The sequence below is a fragment of the Rana temporaria genome, chromosome 1 (assembly GCF_905171775.1).
Source record: "Rana temporaria chromosome 1, aRanTem1.1, whole genome shotgun sequence".
Classification (NCBI taxonomy): domain Eukaryota; kingdom Metazoa; phylum Chordata; class Amphibia; order Anura; family Ranidae; genus Rana; species Rana temporaria.
Genome location: NC_053489.1, coordinates 398,682,884 through 398,707,974, shown reverse-complemented (window position 1 = coordinate 398,707,974; position 25,091 = coordinate 398,682,884). Strand labels below are relative to the sequence as shown.

Genomic DNA, 25,091 nt, shown 5'->3' with positions numbered 1-25,091 from the left:
TATGGCATTTTTATTAATAATTTTTTTTTTACTACTAATAGCGGCGATCAGAGATCTTTTTCATGACTGCGACATTATGGCGCACACATCAGACAATTTTGACACATTGTTGGTACCATTGTCACAGCAAAAAGTGCTATAAAAATGCAGTGTTTACTGTGAAAATGGCAATTGCAGTTTAGGAGTTAACCACTAGGGGCGCTGTAGTGGTTAAGTGTGACCTCATGTGTGTTTCTAACTGTAGGGGGGCGGGGCTGGATGTGTGACGTCATTGATCGTCTTTCCCTATATCAGGGAACAGACGATCAATGACAGTGCCACTGTGAAGAACAGGGAAGGTGTGTTTACACACACCTCTCCCCGTTCTTCAGCTCCAGTGACCGATCGCGGGACACCAGCGCCAATCGGGTCCGCGGGTCCTGCGGCCGCGGTCACGGAGCTTCGGACCTGGTCGCGGATGCGCGCCCGTGGCGCGCGCCCCACTGCTGTGCTCTTAAAGGCGACGTACCTGTACGTGCCTGTGCCCAGTCGTGCCATTCTGCCGACGTATATGTGCAGGAGGCGGTCCTTAAGTGGTTAAAAATTATTTGCCATGCACAGATGCTAAACAATAACATTTACAGTACACACTCACAGCTTCCTATCAGAGTCAATATAATTATTACTAACATATTCTAAATCTTTTTCTATGGACCACATAATGTGTACCTTTATGTTTTCTCAAATATGTCTGCATACTGGACCTTATGACTGTTTTCTGTTGCTGCTTTATGCATTGACATATCTCCTTAGACCTAGTCTGTCCAGACAGTAAGGTCACCTGCTGACTTGGTACCATCCACAGGCAGCTTAACTCTTCATTAAAAAGCAAATCATTTAAAGCAATACAATTTTATATCAGCTTATTGCAATTCAGTTAATGTTTTTCCTGTCTTTTGAAGAGTCAGGCCGCGTACACACGATCGGTCAAAACCAATAAAAACGGACTGAAGGTCCGTTTTCATTGGTCCAAACCGATCGTGTGTAGGGCCCATCGGTCAGTTATCCTTCGGTCAAAAAAATGAGAACTTGCTTTAAAATTTAACTGATGGACGCCTAACCGATCGTTAGTATGCAAAAGCATCGGTTAAAAACCCACGCATGCTCAGAATCAAGTCGACGCATACTTGGAAGCATTGAACTTAATTTTTTTCAGCACGTCGTTGTGTTTTACGTCACCGCGTTCTGACACATCGGTTATTTAACCTATGGTGTGTAGGCACATCAGACCCTCAGTCAGCTTCATCGGTTAACCGATGACAACGGTCCTTCGGACCGTTCTCATCGGATGGACTGATCGTGTGTACGCGGCCTAAGACAGGTATGAATTTCCTGAGCCCTGTCTTTGTGAACTAACACTGACTGAGGGAACATGGAAGAAGTGGGGAGGGTCTATCTAGGACTAAACCAACTAGCACTAAACAGGAGTGCAGGACAGAGGAATCTTCTTCTGTTTAATTAATGGGCTGTCATGCCTGCACAAACACAGCTCACAGAACCGCAATAGTGTGAACCAGGCCCTAAAGGGTTATTAGGGATGAGCCGAACACCCACCTGTTCGGTTCGCACCAGAATCTTTGAACGGACCAAACATTCGCGAGGACATTTAGAATTCAAAAGTGCTCATTTTAAAGCCTAATATGCAAGTTATTGTCGTAAAACGTCTTTGAGAACCCGGGTCTTGCCCCAGGGAACATGTATCAATGGAAAAAAAGTTTTAAAAACAGTATTTTAATGATGCTTAAATAAAAAAAATACAAAATGAAAACATCCTTTAAATATTGTACCTGCTGGGTGTCTATAGTATGCCTGTGAAAACGTCTTTGAGAAACCGAGTCTTGCCCGAGGGAACATGTATCAATGTAAAAAAGTTTTAAAAACTGTAGTTTTTTTCAGCTATTCGCTATTAGACAGTGGAGAAGGTCTTATACCCAGAAGCATTGGGAATCGTTGAATCAGGGGTGATGAGGGAGTGCTGGCAAGGGAAGTACAACTGGATCAAAGGCACTGTCACTTTGCCCTGAATGAGCAAGGTGGCATTGTATCCGTATTATGGCTTAAGGCTGGACATTACATTAGGGAAGAAATTCTTTGTTCAGTTAAGGGAGTGAAACAAATAAGAAACAGAAAAAAAAAAAAGATGCGGCTGTGTGGAAAGGCAAACTGACTTGCAAATGTAAGCTTTTCTAGTGTTATAATGTGGTCCATTTTTGATTTAAAATATGCAACAGCATTCAGATGATAAATCAGGGTATAGAAGTCTTATGTTTGGCATGTATAGCACAATGAAGGTAGGCACTTATAAAGAAAGCAAGGAAGATGTTATTGTGCAGTAATATTGGGTCTCTATTGAAAAACAACTAGACAGGGGAAAAGGGGTGTTTTTTTAGCACCCATCATAGACACAAAAATCATATAAACATTTACAGTACAAAGCTTTTATTAACATCATAATATTAATAATAATAAGTCGCCCTATGAGTTACATAAACACAATGACTATGGTGGTTATTTACTAAAGGCAAATCCACTTAGCACTGAAAGTGCATTGAAAGTGCTGTCGCTGTAGATCTGAGGGGGACATGCAAGGAAAATATAAAACAGCATTTTAGCTTGCACATGATTGGATGATAAAATCAGCAGAGCTTTACCTCATTTCCGTTCTTACCCTCAGATCTACAGCGACTTGCCTTTAGTAAATAACCCCCTATATGTGTAAAACACTTACTTATGTGTTAAAAATACATAATAGGCCACCGCTAGAAACATATCTTTGGTATTCCAAAAGGAGCGCTAGATGTGCATTAATAAACCCCAACACGTTTCAACTTGCGGATAATATCAGTCTTCTTCAGGGGGGTATAGCCACAAACGATTTAGGAAACAGTTGTACATCGAAAAGCATGTAATAGGTTGAGTGCCTCAAGGAACCTCAAGGAAAGTCCCAAAAAGCCAAAGGTTCAGAGAAAAACAAGTCACGGCACATCCCAATAGATGTTAGATGGTTGAAAACAAAAAATATTAGTATTGAGTGGCCGTTGTCCCAGTGTCAGTGAAGTACCACATACTGGGGATCCATTACAAAATTAGAAAATCAGTTGCAAATGTCAAAATACTAAGTGAATGGGTATGATTGCTTTAACACATTTGAAGTCTGAAAACACATACGAATGCACTGAGACCACATAAATTCAATTCATTATTTATTTATTTGCTCCGGGATGTTTATTCATTGGGGTAGATTCAGGTAGATGGGCGCATCCTTATTCCGGGGTAGCGTATCTCATATGCGCTACGCCGGCGTAATCGCGTGAGGTTAGCATAGTATTCAGCAAGCATTTGCGGAAATTTGAAGGCGCAAGCCGGCGTAAGTGTAAGTGGGTGTTCCCTTATGCAAATGATGGGCTGAACGTTGAGTAGTGGATTACGCCCGGCATATCATCGACGGAGCATGCGCAGTCCCGTGGTCGTACGATCGCTTCCCTGTGCGCATGCTCAGAACTACGCCGGTCCTACTTCCTGGGATACGCCGGCCCACCGGCTTACGCCGAGCGCATAAGTACTCCCAGACATGCGCCTGTCCGGCGCAAAATGACATCCTGCTTTTTCCCCCCCCTGAGCAAGGTAATTTTGTTTGAGCGTGACATGGCAACTCCTCAGAAGGAGAAAAAGAGGAAACATAATTTTAATGCAGCGGAGATGGAGGTCATGTTGGCAGCACTGTCCAAAATACAACGCCGCCCTGCATGGTGCCCAGCGCAAGAATACAAGCAAGGCACAGAGGAGGGCAATTTTTGTGAGTATCACCCTGGACTTGACCTTGGCAATGAGACCCGGAAATGGGATGATATCCAAAAAAAACTCACTGACATGCGGCGTCGGGTCCGGGACAAATTGGTCCTTATTCGCAAGCATGCCAGTGGCACGGGAGGAGGACCAGCCTGTCCATTGCGATTGACACCGGAGGAGGAGATAATTGCTCAGTGTCTGTCGCAGGAGCAGGTGGAGGGCGTCCCAGGATATGACTCCACTGTTGGGGACTTGGGGTCAGGTAAGTGTGTTTTATCTCCTATATGGTGTGTAGCATGGGAGGGGGTGGAAGGGAACATGTGACAAGTGTGTGGGTCCACCAACATGTGTTTTTTTTGTGTCATCCGCAGATGTTGAGGATGAAGCTGGGCCGTCGTCGGCTGCAGGGCGACCCACGCCATCCCCAGAACATCATGTGGTCCAGTCGGCCCCCCTTGAAATCCTGGGCATGTTGGTGGAGGGGAGTGCCCATAGGACATCTATCGAGGTTGTTGTGGAGGAGTCCATTGACCTCCACCAAGAGGACTCCATATACCTCGAGGAGGATACCACCATCCCTGGACTCCCCACCACCTCCCCGACCATCAGGTCAACCCCCTCCAGGGCAAGCCCCTCAGGGCAGCCCCCTCCAGGGCAAGCCCCTCCCCGTCTTCCCCATCTGGACAGGCCCCAGCCTCTCCTTCTCCCAGGAAGGCTCTTCGAAAGACGAGGGGTATACCCGGAGGCCTCCGAGAAGGGCTGCAGGAGGAGCAGGGCCGGCAGACCCGCCATATCGGGGCTATGGTGGGAGACTTGCGGCGGGTGGTGGACAGCCTGGCCTCCTCTGCCAAGTCCCAGGCTGCATGCGCAGCGTCATTGCAGCAGGCCCTCACCCTGCAGGCTGATCTGGGCAGCAAAAATGCTGAGAGCCTGCAGGAAGTGAGCTCCAACAGTGTGGCGATGGTCACCTGCATGGTGGAGCAGCATTCCGCCACAGCAGTGCTCACAGCAGAGTTGAGCAGGTTGGCAGGGGCTGTAGAGACCAACACTGCTGCTGTGCGTGAGGAGGGGAGACAAACCCGGCGGCAACAGCACCACAACACTACCCGCCAGCTTAGGATGCTGGCGCACACCAACACCGTGCTCACCCGCCTTGCCAACGCAATGGAGGGCAGGCAGGCACCACCTGCCAGGACTGACCAAGCAGGGGATGATGCTACTCCACCCCCTCTCTCCCCACCCCAGGCACCATCCCCACCCCAGGCTCCATCCCGCCAACTGAGGAGCCAGAACCGTGGCACCCGTGGCACCAGCCTGGGCAAAAGGAAGAGCAGATGATTGCTGAATTTTTGGGACACTTCTGCTCGTTATTTTTTTTTTTTTCTTTATGCTCGGAGTATGAGCTGGATTTTTGATTTATATTTATGCTCAAAGTATGAGCTGGATTTTTGTTTTATATTTATGCTCAGAGTGTGAGCTGGATTATTTGTTTTTTATGCTCAAAGTTTGAGTTGTATTGTTTGCGTTGTAGTCCCTACACACGGTGAGGAGTGTAAACTACAGTGTGACTGGTGTGTGAATGGGGGGGTGTCACTCCTGCCAGCAAAGGGGTGTCACCCTCTGCCGTGTGAATGGTGTATGAATGTACAGCGACATAATTGGAGCCTTGGCGTGGCGTTGCTGCTCCCAAGTACTGTGCGGTGTACTTTGGTCTAATCCAATTTGATGAGGATATGGGGTGTGTGCTAGGGACCACAGTGGTGTGCATGCGTGCATTCTCCTTGTGACATGATGAATGTGTGTGTTTAACGTGCAAAGATACGTTCCACGAGGCAACTCCTGACTGCTCTTCCCTCAGTAGACCGGGTTGCATTGGTTAGGGGGGGATTGTGTGGTTCGGGGGTCAGGTCATCACGTATGTCAATCTCCAGACCCCTTCTCATGGCAAAGTTGTGTAGAATGCAACATGCCCCGATGATCGGGCACACAAAGTTTGGGGAATACAACAGGGTACCCCCAGACTTATCCAGGCATCAGAAACGGGACTTCAGGAGGCCAAAGGTGCGTTCCACCACTCCACGGGTACGTATGTGTGCAGCATTGTATCTTTCCTCTCCTGGGGTTTGGGGATTCCGGAATGGAGTCATGAGATGGGGTCCAAGTGCAGATGGAAGGGAAAAGACAGGAGGATGTTAGTCATGCATGTGCCCCTCGTGATGTCTGCATCATGGGGGGGGGCAGACATGCCTGACACCCATGTCACTCACCAACCAGCCAGCTGTTCCTGTACACGTTCTGTTCAAATTCTGAGGAGATGGGGCTTTGACGGTATATGAAGCTGTCGTGGCTGGACCCTGGGTATTTGGCATGGACGTGCCATATGAGGCATTGGGCATCGGCTATCACCTGTACGTTGATGGAATGCCAATGCTTCCGATTGCAGTATATGTGCTCTGTGTCACGGGGGGGCCGTAGTGCCACATGTGTGCAATCAATGGCCCCCACGGTGCGTGGGAATCCTGCATTTTGATAGAAATCTGCCATTGCCTTCACCCGCAGGTCCTCCTGGGTGGGTTTGATGAAGTGGTGGGACATGCGTCTGAGGATTGCGGGGACAACCTGGTGCACACATCTACTCATGGAGGATTGTGACATCCCAGCCACTACTCCACTGGCAAGGAAATGGAGTGTTGCCAGTACCTTGACCAGTGGCTCCACTGCATGTGCGCGATGTGTCTTGCTGGTGATGTCATCATGCAGGGTTGTGGCTAATTCCTGGATGGCATCAGGGCTGAATCTGAAGATGCGAAATACCTCCGAATCACCCATTCCAAAGATGTTCATGCACGTTCGGTATATCCTCTCCCGTGCCCTCCTACGAGTCGGTTCACACAGTAGTATTGCTAGGACCATGGCTGCCCCTGGCATGTTGGCACACAGATGTGTTGTCCTGCAAGTGTGGGTGCTCAGCTTGCTCAGCTCGTCCGTAACGGTGCTGCTGTAGCTGCTCTCCATCTGACCTGTGGATGTCTGTTGCTAAGTTGCCACCCCAGAAGATTTGAAGCTGTTATAGCTGCAAAGGGTGGGCCAACTCAATATTGAACCCTACAGACTAAGACTGGGATACCATTAAAGTTCATGTGCGTGGAAAGGCAGGTGTCCCAATACTTTTGGTAATATAGTGTATGTGTCACCGTTCCAACCACTGTACTGTTCAAGTACATTGTGTACTCATTGATGGCACTTCTTAGCAGAATTCTTGATTTGGAATTGTTGCCAATTAGTGAGATACAGCTTTTACTTTTATTCATTTGTTATCCCAAAAGGAAAAAAATAGGATTTTTTAATACAGCTTACCTGTAAAATCCTTTACTTGGGAATATATCACGGGACACAGAGCCTTAATTACTTAATGGGTTATGTAGTCACCACAGGTGATTGGACACTGGTTAACCCAATTAGAATTGAGTTCCTCCCCTATATAACCCTTCCCAAATGGAGAGTGCCTCAGTTTTGTAGCAAAGCAATAAGTGTCCCAAGTTCAACTCCGAAGAGGGATGGAAGCTCTGTGTCCCGTGATGTATTGCCAAGAAAAGGATTTTACAGGTAAGCTGTATTAAAAAATCATATTTTCTTGATCATACATCACGGGACACAGAGCCTTAATTACTTAATGGGATGTCCCATAGCAATGCTAAAATTGAGGGGAGGGAGACACAGATCAGAAATAAGACCGCCATCGGGCCAGAGGATCTATACTGCTGCCTGCAGCACACTACGCCCAAAGGCTCCTCTCACATCTACCTGGTAGAATTTTTAGTAAATTAATGGACCGAAGACCAAGTAGCAGCCTTACAGATCTGAGCCATGGAGGCCTGGTGATGCACTGCCCATGAAGCACCAACTGCTCTAGTCGAGTGCGCCTTCACCTGAAAAGGAGGAATCTTATTTTCTAAACCATAGGCCTGAATAATGACCTGTCGATCCAACTTGCAATAGTGGACTTTGACGCTGCTTGGCCCTTCCTTGGACCCTGTGGCAGAATAAACAGACAATCAGTCTTTCGTATCTAAGCCTTAGCTTGCAGATAAACTTTCACCGCTCTTACAACATCTAGAGAGCTTCTTCCTCCGCAGACTGCGAATTTGGAAAAAAAAGACGGTAGGAAAGTCGGGTGAGGACGCAGCACCACCCTGTCATCATGAATAATCATATACGGTTCTTTACATGAAAGAGCCGCCAATTCATATACCCTTCTTGCCGAGGATATGGCTACAAGAAAACCCTTTTTTTTCAAAAGACTTAAAGAAGCATGGTGTAATGGTTCAAAAGGTAGCTTCTGTAAAACAGCGAGATATCACCCTTTTATGTGATATGAAAGACTACCATCTGCTGATCAAGAAGGATCTCAGCTCCCTCCTGTGGCCAAATTGTGTTTTAACCACCTGCTGCTTACTTTTTGTCCTGATACCGCAGAGAATGTTAGAGAATCAGGTACAGGGAGAAACGAGACTCCATTTGCCCTGGCTTGTTATAGATTACGTTACCCAGAGAGCAGCTGTACAATCCCAGAATGCTTTGCTCCTCACCCAGCCTGCTGGAAGAGGTAATTTAAGGGAGAGGCGCGCTCTCTCTGGACCGCCTCTTTAACTCAGGAGGACACCTGTGCAAGGTGTCTTCCCGGAAGTCTAGGCTGGAATCGCGGCCTATCTACGCCCGGGCGGAGCGCCATTGAGGAGGAGAGACAGAACCTCTGACGGAGTGATCGAACAAGCTTCCAGTACCCCTGTGACCTGTCTGAGAACAGGAGGCTGTCATCTTGAAAGACTGTGATCGGAGATTGCGGACGGAGTGTTTTGGAAGGCCAAGGCCTGAACTGGTTGGGTGAGACGGGCACCTGCCCAGGACCTATTGACTGTGTTATTGAAGGGTGGATCGTTCACATTAGCCATTGTGGTTTGACTATTTGAGCCTTTCCCACCAGTTTTATTTGTTACCCCGTTGGATTACAATTTACCCTTGCGCGCCACCACATGCCAACGCATCAGTGCAAAGACTTTTGGATCATTTGAACTGAGGTTTGGTCTGATCAACCAAACCACGTTAGTTAGGTATACTATTTAAAGACTGCCTATTTAGTTGTTGTAGACTGTTGATATCCATTTCCATACTCGTTAATGGAGTAATCGGTTCTATTACACTGTGAGTATTGTTAATAGTGAGAGCTGGGTGAGGCTTGGCAAGGAGGTGCTTCAATGTGGATGTCTTATTGAGGGAATCCCCTTGCTGTGTGCTTACACAGGTCTGCATAGCCATTATAATTTAACGTGTATTTATTTGTTATTTCTGTTTCTGACTCTTGCAGGGCTCTGCAAGCAGTCTTTTTTTTTTTACTGTTTTACCTTTGTTTCCTTTGCTTTATCCTACAAAGTAAAGAGTTACATTGGTTAAGCTGAGATTTGTGTACAGTTTCTCTGTCATTCTGCGGGATCCATACCACTCAAGGTAACCATTAATTTACATAATTTACTGTGGTGTGACAGGATATTGTGCTCTCCAACAAGTTATTGGGGTTCACAATACCCACTATACCAGTTGTGCCAAGGGAGGGTTTGAGACAATTTCAGGGGTTGATAACCAGAGCGTAGACCCAAAACAAACCAGCCGCTCCTTCGGGGGGAGTGCTACACAGATAATACCAAATTCAAATCCCATGGGCACACTAGAGACCTCCGGATTCAAGCGTAGTGCTCCCTGAATAAGGCCCGGACTAGGGAATGAGAGGCAAGCGGTTTTTGAAAGAATACCGACAAGGTCAAGATCTGCCCCTTAATAGTGCTCAAGGCCAACTTCATATTTATGCCCAACTGAAGAAAGGCAAGAATCCTATTAATGGCATACTTCCTAGGATGCCCCCTTCTGGGTTCACACCAGGAAACAGATTCTGTAGTAGGTGAGCCTGGAGGCCGGCTTCCTAGCATTAACCAGAGTGGATAGGACTGGACCTAAGAGCCCACGTTTCCTCAGAATGTGGGTCACAACAGCCAAACCGTCAAATTTAGACTTTGTAAGGCAAGATGGAATATTGGACCCTGCGATAGTAGGTCTGAGCGTAGTTGGAGAACCCAAGATCTTTCTACTGTTTTACAATTTCTACATACCAGGGTCTCCTGGGCCAAGCCTGGGGGGGTCAAAATCACTGGCTTTCCTTCCCCCATGACTCTCTGAAAGAATCGTGGGAGAAGTGGAACTGGAGGGAAAGCATAAATCAGAGAATAACGATCCCATGAGATTGTCAGGGCATCTGACTCTTTTCAGCTTTGCGTTTAACCCCGGAAGCCAACAGGTGCGCATGTGGGGTACCCCATTTCTGACATATGATTTGAAATATGTTGTGGTGGATAGACCATTCTCCTGCCAATTTTCTACCCCTGCAATGAAGACCGCAGACAGGCAAAGAATATGCCTTTCTGCCCAGGCCAGCATGTGATTTACCTCTCTTTGGGCATCCAGACTTCTGGTGCCTCCTCGGTGATTGATATAGGCCACGGCTGTAACATTGTCAGACTGAACCCGAACAGGCCAACCCTGCAGTCTGTAAAACCAAACTCTGAGGGCCAAATTAATTGTCTGAATCTCCAGAATGTTGATGGGTAGGAGCTTTTCAGCTCCGGACCACTTCCCCTGGGCAGATGCTTCTTCTAGAACTGCCCCCAGCCAAGAATGCTGGCGTCTGTGGTTACCAATTTCCACGTAACCGGAGTGAAGGATTTTCCTTCTGACAGTTTTCGGGGGAGTAACCACCATTTGAGGCTCTGGCGAACCTTTGGAAATAAGATCATAGGAAGGTCCAGGGCCTGAACATCTTTGTTCCAAGCGGACAGAATTCTGCCCTGTAACGGCTTTGAGTGAAACTGGGCATAAGGAACAGCCTCGAATGAGGCTACCATCTTTCCCAATAATCTCATGCATAGATGGATGGAAAACCTTCTCTTTGCCTTTATCACTCAGACCAAGTCTCCTATGGCTTTTGCCTTTGGCTTGGGAAGTAATACCTTGCTTTGGGACGTGTCTATAATCATGCCCAAGTACTCCAGCCTTCTTTAAGGCTGCAGGGAAGATTTTTCCAGATTGAGGACCCAGCCTAGGTACTCTAAATATTCCACTGTGCTGTGCACATTGTGGCCCAAGCATGCAGCGGACAGATCGTCCAGATAGCCTGTTACTGCTATGCCCCGTGCCCTTAGCCTTGCCAGGGCTGGGGCCAATATTTTTGTGAACACTCGAGGTGCTGTAGCCAGCCCGAAAGGAAGGGCCACAAACTGAAAGTGTCACTGATCCACCGCAAACCTTAAAAATCTTTGGTGAGCGGGAAATACTGGCACATGTAGATATGCATCTCTGATGTCTATTGATGCAAGGAAATCTCCTCCTTGAAGGGTGGAAACAACTGAACGGACAGACTCCATGCGAAAGGAGTGAATGTTCAGAAACTGATTCAGGCTTTTCAGATCTAGGATAGGTCTGACATCCCCGTTTGGTTTTGGAACCGTGAAAGGTTTGAGTAAAACCCTGATCCTCTGGGGCTAACTCAATGATTACCCCTTGGGACAGCAGGTGTTCCAAGGCCAACAGCAAAGGCCTTCTTTTTTCTGGATCTTGCAACTCTTGATCTCAGAAAACGGGGTGGCGGAATTTCTTTTAATTCTAGCTTGTAGCCTGAGGACACTGTGGAGATAACCCACTTGTCCTGAACTTCATTTGGCCAGGCGTTTGCAAATTGCAGCAGCCTTCCCCCCCACTCAGCCGAGCTGGGGCATCCCTTCATAGGGAAGTTTTGGGGTTCTGCTTAGACCAGTGGTCTCAAAGTACCGGCCCGCGGGCCATTTGCGGCCCGCGGAACAGTTATAAATGGCCCGCAGGCAGGGTGGAAGTGAGGGGAGCAAAAAAAAATATATATATATTTTTTTTTTTAGCTGGCGCCATCTGGGGGTGAGCCGTTGGTATTACAAGTTATTACCACCAGATGTGAGCTGGCGCCATCTGGTGGTGGCCGTTGGTATTACAAGTTAAGCATTACAAGTTAAACAGCAATTCTAATGTCATTTTACACTATTTTCACTGCCATATTCTTCCCTCTAATTAGAACCCCCAAACATTATATATATTTTTTATCCTAACACCCTAGAGAATAAAATAGCGATCGTTGCAATACTTTCTGTTAAGCCGTATTTGCGCAGCGGTCTTACAAGCGCACTTTTTTGGGGACAAATTACACTTTTTTTAAATTAAAAAATAAGACAACAGTAAAGTTATCCCCATTTTTTTTAATATTATGAAAGATAATGTTACGCCGAGTAAATTCATACCCAACATGTCACGCTTCAAAATTGTGTCCGCTTGTGGAATGCCGACAAACTTTTTTACCCTTTAAAATCTTCATAGGCGACGTTTAAAAAAATCTACAGGTTGCATGTTTTAAGTTACAGAGGAGCTAGAATTATTGCTCTCACTCTACCAATCGCGGCGATACCTCACATGTGTGGTTTGAACACCGTTTACATATGCGGGCGCTGCTCACGTATGTGTTCGCTTCTGCGCGCAAGCTCGTCGGGACGGGGTGCGTTTTCTGGCTCCTAACTTTTTTAGCTGGCTCCTAGATTCCAAGCAAATTTGTCAAACCCTGACTTACACCAGTGCTGGTGGTAATAATGCGCTCGCTGACACCAGTGCTGGTGGTAATAATGCGCTCGCTGACACTAGTGCTGGGGGTTAATAATGTGTTCGCTGAATGAATGAATGAATGAAGAATTTATATAGCGCGACGCATGCAAACTAAATCGCCTCTGGTTCGCTGACACCAGTACTGTTGTTTTTGAAGTTTGAAAGTTTGCATGCGGCCCCCCATGGCATATGAAAACTTGTCTTGTGGCCCTCAGGTAATTTGAGTTTGAGACCCCTGTCTTAAACTTTGGACCCCCAAGTCCTTTTCTGCCCTTGGGCTTGGCTCTGAGCCTTTCCCCTAGTGTTAGACAGGGGAGGCCGTCGCCACTGCCTGGAGAATGAGGTTTCAGGGGCTGGAGAAAGAAACGCTTAAATGAAGGACATTTATTTTTCTTTATAACCGGTAACAGAGTAGACTTGCATAATATTGCACCTGCGTCTTTAACGACTGAGAGGAAGCAGGAATCCTCTCATCCTCTGAGTCCTCAGACTGCACATGCTCCTCATCTCCAGAGAGGGATTTTTTACCCTCAGAAGGCTCATCTGATAAGAGAGCCAGAGCAGATGAAGGGGATCTACCCCGTTCTCTGCTATCTTTCAAGGAGGTTGTGATAATAGTAGCAATCCTTCCTTCTAAGCCATCCAAAGCAACTCTTAAAGCATCCTAAGTGACGTATACAGGAGCTGCCATAGGAGAAACTGCAGAATCAGACAGGGGCTCATCCTGTGAGGCTGCTATCAGGCTGACAGAGGGGGATGGTAAACTGCAGGCAAGCTTAGATTCCTTAGCCATAAGCGGAGATCTTCTGATGCCTCTTTACCAGCCCTTGTACCTCTTCTCGGGAACATAGTCCTTACTGTAAAGCAAAGGTACTATTCACAAAAAAATGCAATCACTTTTGTGTTATAGTCTTACAATACACATATATTAGCTTACTGCCCAACCTGATGCCGAGTAGAAGTCTTGGTTTGCCTAGTTCAAATCCACAGGGATGCTTACAGCCCACAGCTCTGTGTCCATGCCGCTTACAGAAGGCTTCTGGCGTGCTGGGCTTTAAATCAGCCTTTTGGCACCTGCACACAGGTGCGCCATGTCTGCGCACAGGCACATATAAACACGCCCCCCTCTCCATCTTCCCATTAGACAGCTCAAAGCGCACTCCCGGCACGCGCCACTGTCATGGTGGCGCCCAGGGCGACGAGGAGAAGGGGGAGAGATTACTGGGGGCATCATTGGGGGACCCCTGTATGCGTTTTGTGGCAGAGCCTGCAGCGGAGGAGGTGAGTGGCATTTTTTATTTGACCGACTTCACTGAGCTTGTTCCTGGATGGCTATGTAAGAATACACCAGGTATGCACTTAATCCCTCCAGTGGTGAAAAACAGGAAAGTTTGGTGCAACTATTTATAAAGTGTTGGAGTTCAGCTAACACTTTATAAGCAGTCTGCTAGTGACAATGCCGCTGTCCAAAGATGTCTGCTTTTCTACTTCATCCAGAAAGAAGACTCCGTAAGACAGGAAGGCTCGGTTCACACTGTCATACCCTGAAAGTCGTGTGACTTTGCCAGGCAACTTTAGTGCCACTTTGGTGCGACTTGAAATGACTTTGAAGTAACTTTGAAGCAACTTCAGGGAATGCCTTGGTGATCTTCCTGTAATGTTAGACCCAATATACATCAATTAGGATGAGGATCTGACTTGGAGGTGACTTCCATTAAACTCTATGGGCACACGTCAGACAGAAGACGCCTTGAAGTAGTACAGGAACCTTTTATAAAGTCAGAGTGACTTTAGTAGTGCTAATTAAAACAGCTCTCATTGACTAACATAGGATTTCACATATCATGCAACTTGGGCTCTCACAAGTCGGATCCCAAGTCGCGGCAGTGTGAACCGAGCCAAAGTGTGTTACTGGCTGCATCCAGCCAGTAACACACTTTGGCTCGGTTCACACTGCCGCAGGTTAAATAAAGGAAAAAAAGCCTAGGTTTAATACAACTTTAAGATATTTTAGATGTCTTCTCAACACCAGTTTTACAACAAAAAAGAAAGGATATAACTGAATGAAGAATCTAAAAATATGTATGATGTACAATTAAATGTTTTAAATATAAATATATAATATAAAATAAAATATAACATATATAAAATATGTAATATTTAAATGTACAGTGGAACCTTGGATTACGAGCATAATCCATTCCAGGAGAATGTTCGTAATCCAAAGAACTCGCAAATCAAAGAAAGTTTCCCCATCAAAGTTAATAGAAACGAAAATAATTTGTTCCACTTTGACTTCAATGGCATGCAATACTGCACGTGGCCAGAGGTGGGGGGCGCCAGAAAGCCTCGGAAACATCCAGAAAGGGCCGAGGACACCTCGGCTGAACCCGGAAAACCTTGGAAAGGCTTGGGAACGAAGTATTTCTGAGACTTTCCGAGCGTTTCCGAACTGCGCCGTTCGGCTATACTTGGCTCCGGCGCCCCCCACCTTGCGCCAAACGTGGTATTGCACACCGCTTTGGCTTGAATCCTGCTCGTGTTGCGAGACAACACTCGCAAACCGAGTCAGGATTTTTTTTAAATACAGTGTTCATATTGCGAAACGCTCGTGCGTAACCGTGTTACTTACAATCCGAGGTTCCACTGTAAAGATACATCTAAGCTAATATGTGAAAATGTTTTTTTTCTGCTTTATAGGTAAAAGAGATAACATTTTTGAAAAACACAGTAATGGAATGTGATGCTTGTGGTAAGTGAATGCTCATAATTTGACATGAAAGTATACTTACACAATTAAGTTTACTGATGAGAAATATAACATATTAACATATGTGAACTGGTTGGTCAATGGTGTTGAAATGGTTAGCAACTGGAACTAAAATAAGTATTTGAAGGAAAAGCAAATTTTTGAAAAAGTATTTGGATTCAATGAGCCAGGTGTTCTAACTACATTAGGAGTAGGTATTAAAAGGGGGAAATGGTACGTGACATGGTAAGAAACTTTACTCTGATCTCTGTTGCCATCCCAAGCCCCTGCGTAGGCAGATTGGATGCTCTGTTTTTTTCTCCAAAATTGATTTTAAAAAATTATACCAAAAAGGGGGAAATGGGGTTCCCTTCTTACACTGTAAAGATATGCAGCTATGAAGATAAGACTTCTCAACTGTAGAAGAAGCATTGAGCAACATTGGGCCTTCTGCTTCTACGTGGACAGTTAATAGAATCATTTGTGTTCATTAGTACTTGCTAATGATCATACAGAAATTGGTATAATCAATAACACACATGAATCTTGCTTGGGTACATTTAGTATGTCTTGATTTATATTATTCTTAGCTGTTAGCAGCTCTATGTTTGGTTTTATTCCACATTAAACTACAGGAACAACTAAACCAGAGATTAAGACAGCTATGAAATGTGTATGGAAAACAAGCCATATTTCTAAAGGTGATACCAAATAGGAAATAATAAGTGGTTGTGAACTGTCCAGAAGTGATGTAGGTTGGCATTTAGCTAGCTTGTGGAGTTGTTCTGCCTTGGCAGAAGACGCTCATTCCTTCCCTTAGAGGAATATCTTTAGTTTTCCTTTGACTGCAAATTATGCCAAGACAAAGTAATGTTACTGTCTCATTCAGTCTCTGATGCCAAAAAGGGAAAACAGAAAACTAGTTATTTCCCCTGATACCCATATATAATGGAGCCAAAAAGACAGACGGAAGGCAGACTAAAATAAAACAAAAAACAAGACATGTTATTACACAGAACATTAGTGACATAATAAAAGGAATTACAAGAAATGGGTACTATGTTCTGTTGACTTTTAACAGACTTAATTTTCTGTACTGAATTAACATTTGATAAATTCTGCATATGTATTAAACGGGCTAATCAAAATATTTTTGTAAGAATGATAAAGATGACAAAATAAATACATACATTATGTGGATCTCACGTAATATATTTACAAACTTTATTAACTTAACATTGAGTCATGCTATAATAGAAACTCAAGATGTCAAGATTAGGGTTGAGTAAACTTTATCCAAAGCTGTCAAAGCCACAGATTTAAAACACATCATATATCTGCATATACAACATGTTAACACTTAACCATGCATAAAAAAGTTGTACTTAGTAGTAGTCAGGAACACAGCAAAGATCAAGACATGCAGAGTACCAGATGTCAGCCAGGACACAGTTACAATGACACAGTTAGACGAGCGTCAGAGGTAAGTACACCCTGGTTACCACTATATGAACCATACAACAGCCTAGCAGAGTATGTGGCCTTCTACATAGTTATGAACACATTAGGAGGTATGCACTTGGCTATGCCCATTCACGTACCTGAATTAATAACTAGGGTAGGTAGTCTTGCACTGGGACACAGGAGGAAATTTTGGAGTACAGGAAAAAGCCAGAGAGGACTGCAGGAGAGTTAAAAGGACACTGAAAAAACATATGGATCAGCAGCAATTGCAACAGAAAGCAGATAAGAAAGCAGGAAACAAAATACTCAGGAGGAGAAAAAAGAGAGAAAAGCCTATCACTAGCCAAGTGTCCTAGTCCTGATCAAGCCAAAAAAATCAGGATCAGGTCACAGACAGCCCTAGAGAACACAAGATAGCCAGGCCTAGCAATCTTACCATAGACAGCTTTCTGATATATACAGTAATGTGCAAACATTTAAGGCAGATGTGAAGAAATGCTATAAAGTAAGAATGCTTTCAAAAATATATATGTTACCTGTTTATTTACATCAATCTACAAAATGCAAAGTGAATAATCTAAATCAAATCAATATTTGGTGTCTACCCTTTGGTTTTAAACCAGCATCGATTCTTAAACCTGCACACTTTGTACAGTTGCACAAAGTCCGGGATTTTGTAGGATTAGAGTCAGGTGTATGATTAACCAGTTATATCAAGCAGGTGCTAATGATCATTAATTTCATGTGTAGGTTAAAACACAGACATTAACTGAACAGAAACAGCTGTGTAGGAGGCTTATAACCGGGTGAGGAACAGCCAAACTCTGCTACTAAGCTGAGGTTGTGGAAGACAGTTTCATGTCACAGGTCATACACCATGACAAGACCAATCACAGCTAGACAATGATTTCAAAGCAGACTACGGTTTTCAAGATGTGCTGTTCAAGTTCTTTTGAAGAAGCACAAAATTGGGCAACGTTGAGGACCATAGATGCAGTGGTCAGCCAATGAAACCTAATGCAGCAGATGAAAGACACATTCATGCTTACTTCCCTTTGAAAGCGGAAAATGTCCAGCACAGAACTGGCAGAAACCAGTGGGACCCATGGTACACCCTAGGTACATCCATCTCCAGTCCAGGGAAGTCTGGCCCGAAAAGAACTTCATGAAAAAATTGTAGCCAAAAAGCCATACCTCTATCTATCAATACAAACGTAGCTGGGGTCATAAAAATGGCAGCAGGTGCAAGGGCTGGAAGACGGTACAATGATGAGAGTCTGCAGGCAAGAGTGAATCATGGCGGAGGCTGTTTGCAGGTTTGGGGCTACATTTCTGCAAACTGAGTTGGAGATTTGGTCAGGATCGATGATATCCTCAATGCGGATAAATGCAGGCAGATATTTATCCATCATGCCATACAATCAAGGAGGAGTGTGATTGGCCCCAAATTTCTTCTGCGGCCTCAACCTCAAACATACAGTCAATGTCATTAAGAACTCTCTTCAGCATTAAGAAGAACAAGGAGAAGGAAGTGATGGTTTGGCCCCTGCAGAGCCCTGGTCTCAACATCATCAAGTGTGTCTGGGATTGAAGGATTTGAGGCAGCCTACACCCACAGAGGATCTGTGGTTAGTTCTCCATGATATTTGGAACAACATACCTGCCGAGTTCCTTCAAAAACGGTGTGCAAGTTTACATAGAAGAATTGGTGCTGTTTTGAATCTCACCAAATATTGATTTGGATTTCTCTTTTGTTCATTAGTTTCCATTTTGTTAATTGAAAAAAAAAATATTAACACTTCTCTAGCACTACCCCCAAAGGATCTGCTGGTTTGTTTTGGGTGGCATGTTACCTCATGGCTCCTCCGCCGTCTAAGGGTCTATGGTGGATGTAACATTAACGGAATGTCCACGACAGGTGTCTTTTTCTGTGCTCTTTATTACCCAGCTGGATAAAAACAATAAAACTTTGTGGTGATAGAACTGTTGAAGTAGAAGGAGAAATAGCAGATTCAGGCGTATCAAAAGGGAAACAGTCCAGCAACACATCTTCTTCACCACTCCAGCCGGAGTGGGTATAGCCTACCTGGACAGGCCTCTCTCACTGACCTGGTAGCCAGAGTATCACTCGGAACTTAGAGGAAAAGTCTCTGCCACAGACCCTCCTTAGGATTGAGGTAGCGGAGGTAATTCTCCTTAAAAGACATTGGCCTGGATCTCCTTCAGGTAGTTTACAGGTGACCGACTGACAGGTGACCAACGTCCATCCTTTCAGTATTCGGTTCCCTTGATTCCCGGGGGATTGTCAAGACCCTATTGGATTGCTTGCCTCTCTTGGCTCTCCTCAGATGGAGTCCCCACCGAACAGCTATCTTGCTTGGGGTCTTCTCAGGATTGGGGACCCAATTGATTACTGGAGCCCTGCCACAGCTTTAAAATTTTCTGGGCCAACATGGTCCCGGAACCAAGAACACCGCGTGGCACGTGCACCCTGGCCTGGTAGGCCATTTCGCTGGGGCGCCGTGATACAGTCACCCTGAAGGTGGGTGCCGCACTCGAAGAAGAAGAACCCAGACCAATGGCGTCTATCTCATAAATACCCCCCCCCCCCAGCATGCACAGCGAGGAGAAACCCTCCTGATAAGCTTCCAGGGAAAAGCACCCAAACCTCGACTCCACTGCTGCCACCTATCGTCCTGGGGTGGGAATAGCACCCCAGGAACAACAGAGTAAGCCCACAGCACAGCCAAGCTGAGACAGAGACCCAATTTGAACAGATTAACTGGATCAGAGCTACTTAACTCTCTGATCCCCCTCTAAATTTAACAAAGCACCGGTACTTGGAAGTAACCAGGTGCTACACTTCTATTTCTGAAAGCATTCCTACTTTACAGCATTTTTTTCACACCTAAAACTTTTTCACAGTAGTGTATATCACCTTGGCCATGTTGTTACACCCATCATTGGTAAAATCACACTGGGAGATTTTCTGCACAAGCATGGGCTTTCTAGATCTAGCTTCAGTAAGTGTTTCATTGCCTGGCTTTACTGCCTTTTTGACTACATTTAACGAATGATGTTTTCCTTTAACAGGACAGAGAGCGTTTGTGATCTGACCTTAAAGTTTAGCTTGCTTGTTACCTAGCAAGTGTGGGTAGAACAGCAGGAAATGGGACTAATATATAACATTTCCTAGAATGTTTCTTGGGCATCCTACACTGAAGTTATTAAAGCTGTGTTTACATATGCGTTGGACATAAGTTAAGTTTAAATAGACTGGAGTTTCTCATGAAATAAGCAGGTTGCAAGTGAGAAACAACCCCACATCTGTTTGCCTTTTCTGCATTTGAAAATTAGCAGTCACTATCTGATTCCTATAAAAATGCACAAGTAAAACTGCAGCTTAGCAGTTTTAGAAAGTGAAAAGTTCACCAAACAAAAGTGTCCAAATAAGCACTCTGTAGAAAAGATTCTGGTCGGAGCTTAAAGTGATTTTGAACAGAGTGGTCCCAAATGTCCTCTTCTGGGATCCCAATGGCGGCTCTCGCAGCTCCTCCCCGCAAGAGCTAACCCCCTTTGGGAAGCTCTCTCCCGAGTGGGTTACCTTGTGGGAGCACTCCCATGTGATACAGTCGGTGGCCATAGCCATAACAAACTTGTTTGAGGTCATTGACATGGAAAACATCTGATTTAAGGTGTAGTACCCTTATTTATTACTCCTAATATAGAAAATGTTAGGAGTTATCAATGCACTTCCCCTGATTTGTTTACAATTAAGGAAAGTACAGTTAAAGTGGTTCTAAAGGCAGATTTATGTATTTTTTCATTCTATGCATTGAGGTAAAACACTTTCTTCATGCAAAGCTCTGGTAACCAAATATTTACATATGTGCATTTTGATTTTTTAAGTGTTTATAGCACTTTTTCTTTCACTATTTCCACAGGACTTCACACAAAAGCCTCTGGCCTACAAATTGCTGTTACAGCTCTAGAAAAAAATGGATGTGTACCTAATCCCTGCTTTGCTGGAGTTACCTGCACAAAAACAGGATCTGGATTTTCATGTGGCCCATGTCCACTTGGCTATTCTGGAAATGGCACACACTGCACTGATATTAATGAGGTAATCACAGTTCACTACATATACTCATAAAATAATTATTTAAAAAATCATGTAAATAAATAATATTCCAATTCAAAATATGTTAAATGTATTACTACAGTAATCTAAAATCACATAACAAAAATCACACAAATGTATTCTTCACACAAACATATATCACAAACATCGATTAAGTCCTAGGACATTATCCTTGAAATAGTAAATTGTAATTAAATAGTCTTAATGGGAATATGATTGCTATTGTAATATTAGAAAGATCATAATCAAACAACATAATTTCAAGTACAAAATAAATGTTAAGAACTACAGATGGTTGGGGGTTACACTAAGGTCATTGATACCAGCAGTGGCATAGCTAGACTTTCTTTCGCGCAGGGCAAAGACTCAGTTCGGCACCCCCCACCCTGAAAGAGGAATTATTTTTTTACAATTGTATTTATTTATTTTAACAATATTATTAGGTTGCATCAGTGTACCCCCCCCCCTTACATCAGTGTCTCAACTTGCTTCAGAGTCCCCCATTACTTTAGAATCACCCCTAACATCAGTGCCCCCCTTACATTAGTGTCCCCTTATATCAGTTTCTCCCATTACCTTAGAATCACCCCTAACATCAGAGTTCCTCCTATCATCAGCATCCCCTCCCCTTATATCAATGCTCCATCCTTATATTAGTATCCCTCTTTACAATCGTGCCCTCCCTTACATTAATGTCCCATCTTACATCAGTGTCCCACTTTAATTCTAAGCCCCCCTTACTTCTTTACATTAGTGTTCCTGCTTACTTTAGAGCCCCTCCTTACATCAGTTCCTTCCTTTATATCGATGTCCCCTCTTACATCAATTCCCGCTACATCGCACTACACCCTTTTACAATAGAGCCTTACTTGCATCAGAGTCCCCCCTTACATAAGTGTCCCCTCTTAATTCAGAGTCACCACTTACATCAGTGCCCCACATTACATTACAATCCTTCCTTAAATCAGAGCCCCTCCTTATATCAGTTCCATCTTGTATATCAATGTCCCCTCTAACATCAATTTACCCCTTACAATAGTGCTCTCCTTACATCCATTCCCCCCTTTACATCAGTCTGCCCCTTTATATCAATGTCCCCTCTTACATCAATTCCCACTCACACCAGTGTCCCCTCTTACTTTAAAACCCCCTACACCAATTCCCCTCTTATATCAATTCCTCATCTTACATCAGTGTCCCTCTTTACAATAGTGCCTTCTTTGCATTAGAGCTTCCCCTTACATCTGTGCCCCCTTACATACTAGTTCCCCTCCCTTGCATCAATGTGACCAAGTTTCTGCTAAAGAAATCTGCCAGGGATCTAAAATATTCAAAGGACAGTTAAAAAAAGAGTTGAGATTTTTTACATTAAGATTTTATCCGCTCCTTATTTACTGCATTAGTCTGGAGGAGGGTGTGCTTAGCTGAAAAATCCCCTCCTTCCCACTTCAAGATGAAAGAAGAAAGTGAAGAAAGAGCAGTATGTGGACACAAATGATTTCTTTCTTTAGGAAGGGAGAATATCTAAATGCCAATGTACGCTTATTGGGGAAGGGGGAGGATCCTTAACTTGTGCTGTTTAGGTGAAGCACCTTGGTTGTAGGAAATCAATGGACTTTGTTCTCCTGGAGGCTGCTTTGGGAAGATCAAGGAAGGAGCAGGTTTCAAGTTGGAGCCCTGTCAGGTAACTTGGCATCTCATCCAGAGATGTACCTGAGTATTGCTTGTTCAAAAAAGTGAAGGTGAGCTAGAATCGGAACCCTTATCTACAGTATACAGTATGTGATTTGATGTTTCTGCACAATTTGGAGTACTGGCTCCAGGGCTCTCCAATTAGATAATGTCCAGGGTGCAAGATCTGAAAATATTTTACGGATGATCCTGGAAGCACTGTTGCTGTTGTTCACATGATTTCGGCAGGAAAGTTTCCTTTGTGTGGAAATAAAAGATCTTCAGAATTGTATTCCTTGGGGGCTCCCTTGCCATCCTATGGTGATGGTCTTGTGGGCCCTTTTGATCCATGCCGCGTACACACGATCAGACATTCCAACAACAAAACATGGATTTTTTTTCGGATGGATTGTTTGCTCAAACTTGTGTTGCATACACACGGTCACACAAATGTTGTCGGAAATTCCAAACGTCAAGAACGCGGTCACGTACAACACTAAGACGAGCCGAGAAAAATGAAGTTGAATGATTCTGAGCATGCGTCGAATTGATTCTGAGCATGCGTAGGATTTTTTTGTGATCGGAATTTCCGACAAGAACTCTTGTTGTCAGAAAAATTGAGAAAAAATCAATTTTCTCTGTCACAATTGCACTAATACGGCTACAATCACCTCAAGAACTAGCTCTTAAACATTTGTTGTCGGAAATTCCGTCAGCAAATGTCTGATGGAGCATACACAAGATCGGATTTTCTGACAACAAACTCATATCGAACATTTGTTGTCGGAAATTCCGACCCTGTGTGCGCAGCATTATAGTATAACTGATAGGCGCTCTAATAGTATAAATGGGATCAGCTTCTGAAACAAAGATGTTGTATTAGCACTAAGGTTGGTAATGTTCTCAGGTAGGCCCCTATTGTGCAAATTGATGCTCCTGAAACAGTTTCAGCATTCTTAGTTTTTTAAGGAACACAATGATTTTAATCATTAAGGGATGCAATTTCACAGTTATGAAAACTGATCCCGGCATTAGGAACATCCATGTGAGCTCATAGATCAGTAGTTATCATGCCAATCTTATGTATCGCCCAAGAGAGTTTGCTATCTGTTTAGAAGTGGCATTCAGTGCCCATTGTAAGGCCCCTTACACACGTCCGAGGAACTCGACGTGCCAAACACATCGAGTTCCTCGTCGAGTTCAGTGTTGAAGCCGCCGAGGATCTCGACGGGCCGACTTTCCTCATTGAACAACGAGGAAATAAAGAACATGTTCTCTTTTCGGCCCGACGAGTTCCTCGTCGGCTTCCTCGCTGAAAAGTGTACACACGACCGAGTTTCTCGGCAGAATCCAGCTCCGACCGAGTTTCTGGCTGAATTCTGACGAGAAACTTGGTCGTGTGTATGGGGCCTCACATATGATCAATCTTTTCCAGAAGATCTGACTGAGCAACAGAGTCCTGAGAGGGAGTATTTTGGGAATGCATTGCCATTGCATTCTTAGTGTCAGGTGGAGTCTGAGAGGTGTTGTCAGTCCCAGGGCCTGTCAACTCCATCTTGCCTGCAGCTTTAAAAAAGGGCATTCTTGTTCAACCTGCTGCAGTGTTTACTGTGGGCATTTAGTAGCACAATTGCAGCAATTAAAGTTACCAGGATATGACTGAAGTGCTTCCAGATAAGAGGATCTGATATTGTGGGGATGCTGATGACAGGAAAGTGTACAACTCGTTTCGATTGCATTAGTCGTCAGGTGGCTTTGCATGTGCACCAAATCTAGGTGTTTTAATTGCTTAGGCTTTTTATTTTCTACAAAGGCAGCGCAAATAATCAGGTTACTGTTTCCTGGGATACATGTCACAAGGAAAAAAAAAAAATTACGTGAAATATAAAGATGAATCATATGTGATAAACAATGAGTTATACGGAACATTATGTTGTTGGCATTTGGTTCTTACTACCTGAATACACAAAAATCAAATGGTACATTGCCTTCATTACAAAGCTCTATGTAGAGAGAAAAGACCTAACCAGCAGAAGAACTACATGTTTGTGGGCTCTTTAAAAACAGTTTCCCCCTTCATTCTAAATGTAAGGTAAGGCAGCAAGCATGCAGTTCCCCCTTTCTAAACCATACCAGGCCATATGCCTTTAGAAGCCCTCTTTATAGTAATGGGGTAGCCTGATATCCACTCCCTCCCAGTGAAAAGAGCACAAGCGTGCATTAGTGACCTTTCCCGATTCCCATAGGAGACTTAAAAGAAAGAAAAAAAAACACCACCAATTAATAAAATTCCTTTCAGAAAAACACAAACACATACCGTACTTACCAGCTTTTAAAATAAAGTTTGTTATTGTCCCCAAAAGCAAATCCAGCATCAATCATGGTATTCAGCAATTTATATATTAATCAAGTCATTTAGTAATCTAATTGATGCCAATTACGATGACCCATCGGCTGTCGATCTGCACATGGCGCTCTTCTACCACTAAATGATGGGCTCCAGGATGTGGTAAT

At 44.3% G+C, this 25,091-nt stretch overlaps 1 protein-coding gene across 1 annotated transcript in view; it reads left to right on the top strand.

Annotated features, from left to right (window-relative positions):
- Window positions 1-25,091, top strand: part of LOC120913194 (cartilage oligomeric matrix protein) — a 148,500-nt gene that overhangs the window by 35,813 nt on the left and 87,596 nt on the right. The window contains exons 3-4 of the mRNA XM_040322981.1: window positions 15,253-15,304; window positions 20,710-20,888. Of these exons, the coding sequence (XP_040178915.1) occupies window positions 15,253-15,304; window positions 20,710-20,888 (231 nt within the window). The remainder of the gene's footprint in view (window positions 1-15,252; window positions 15,305-20,709; window positions 20,889-25,091) is intronic.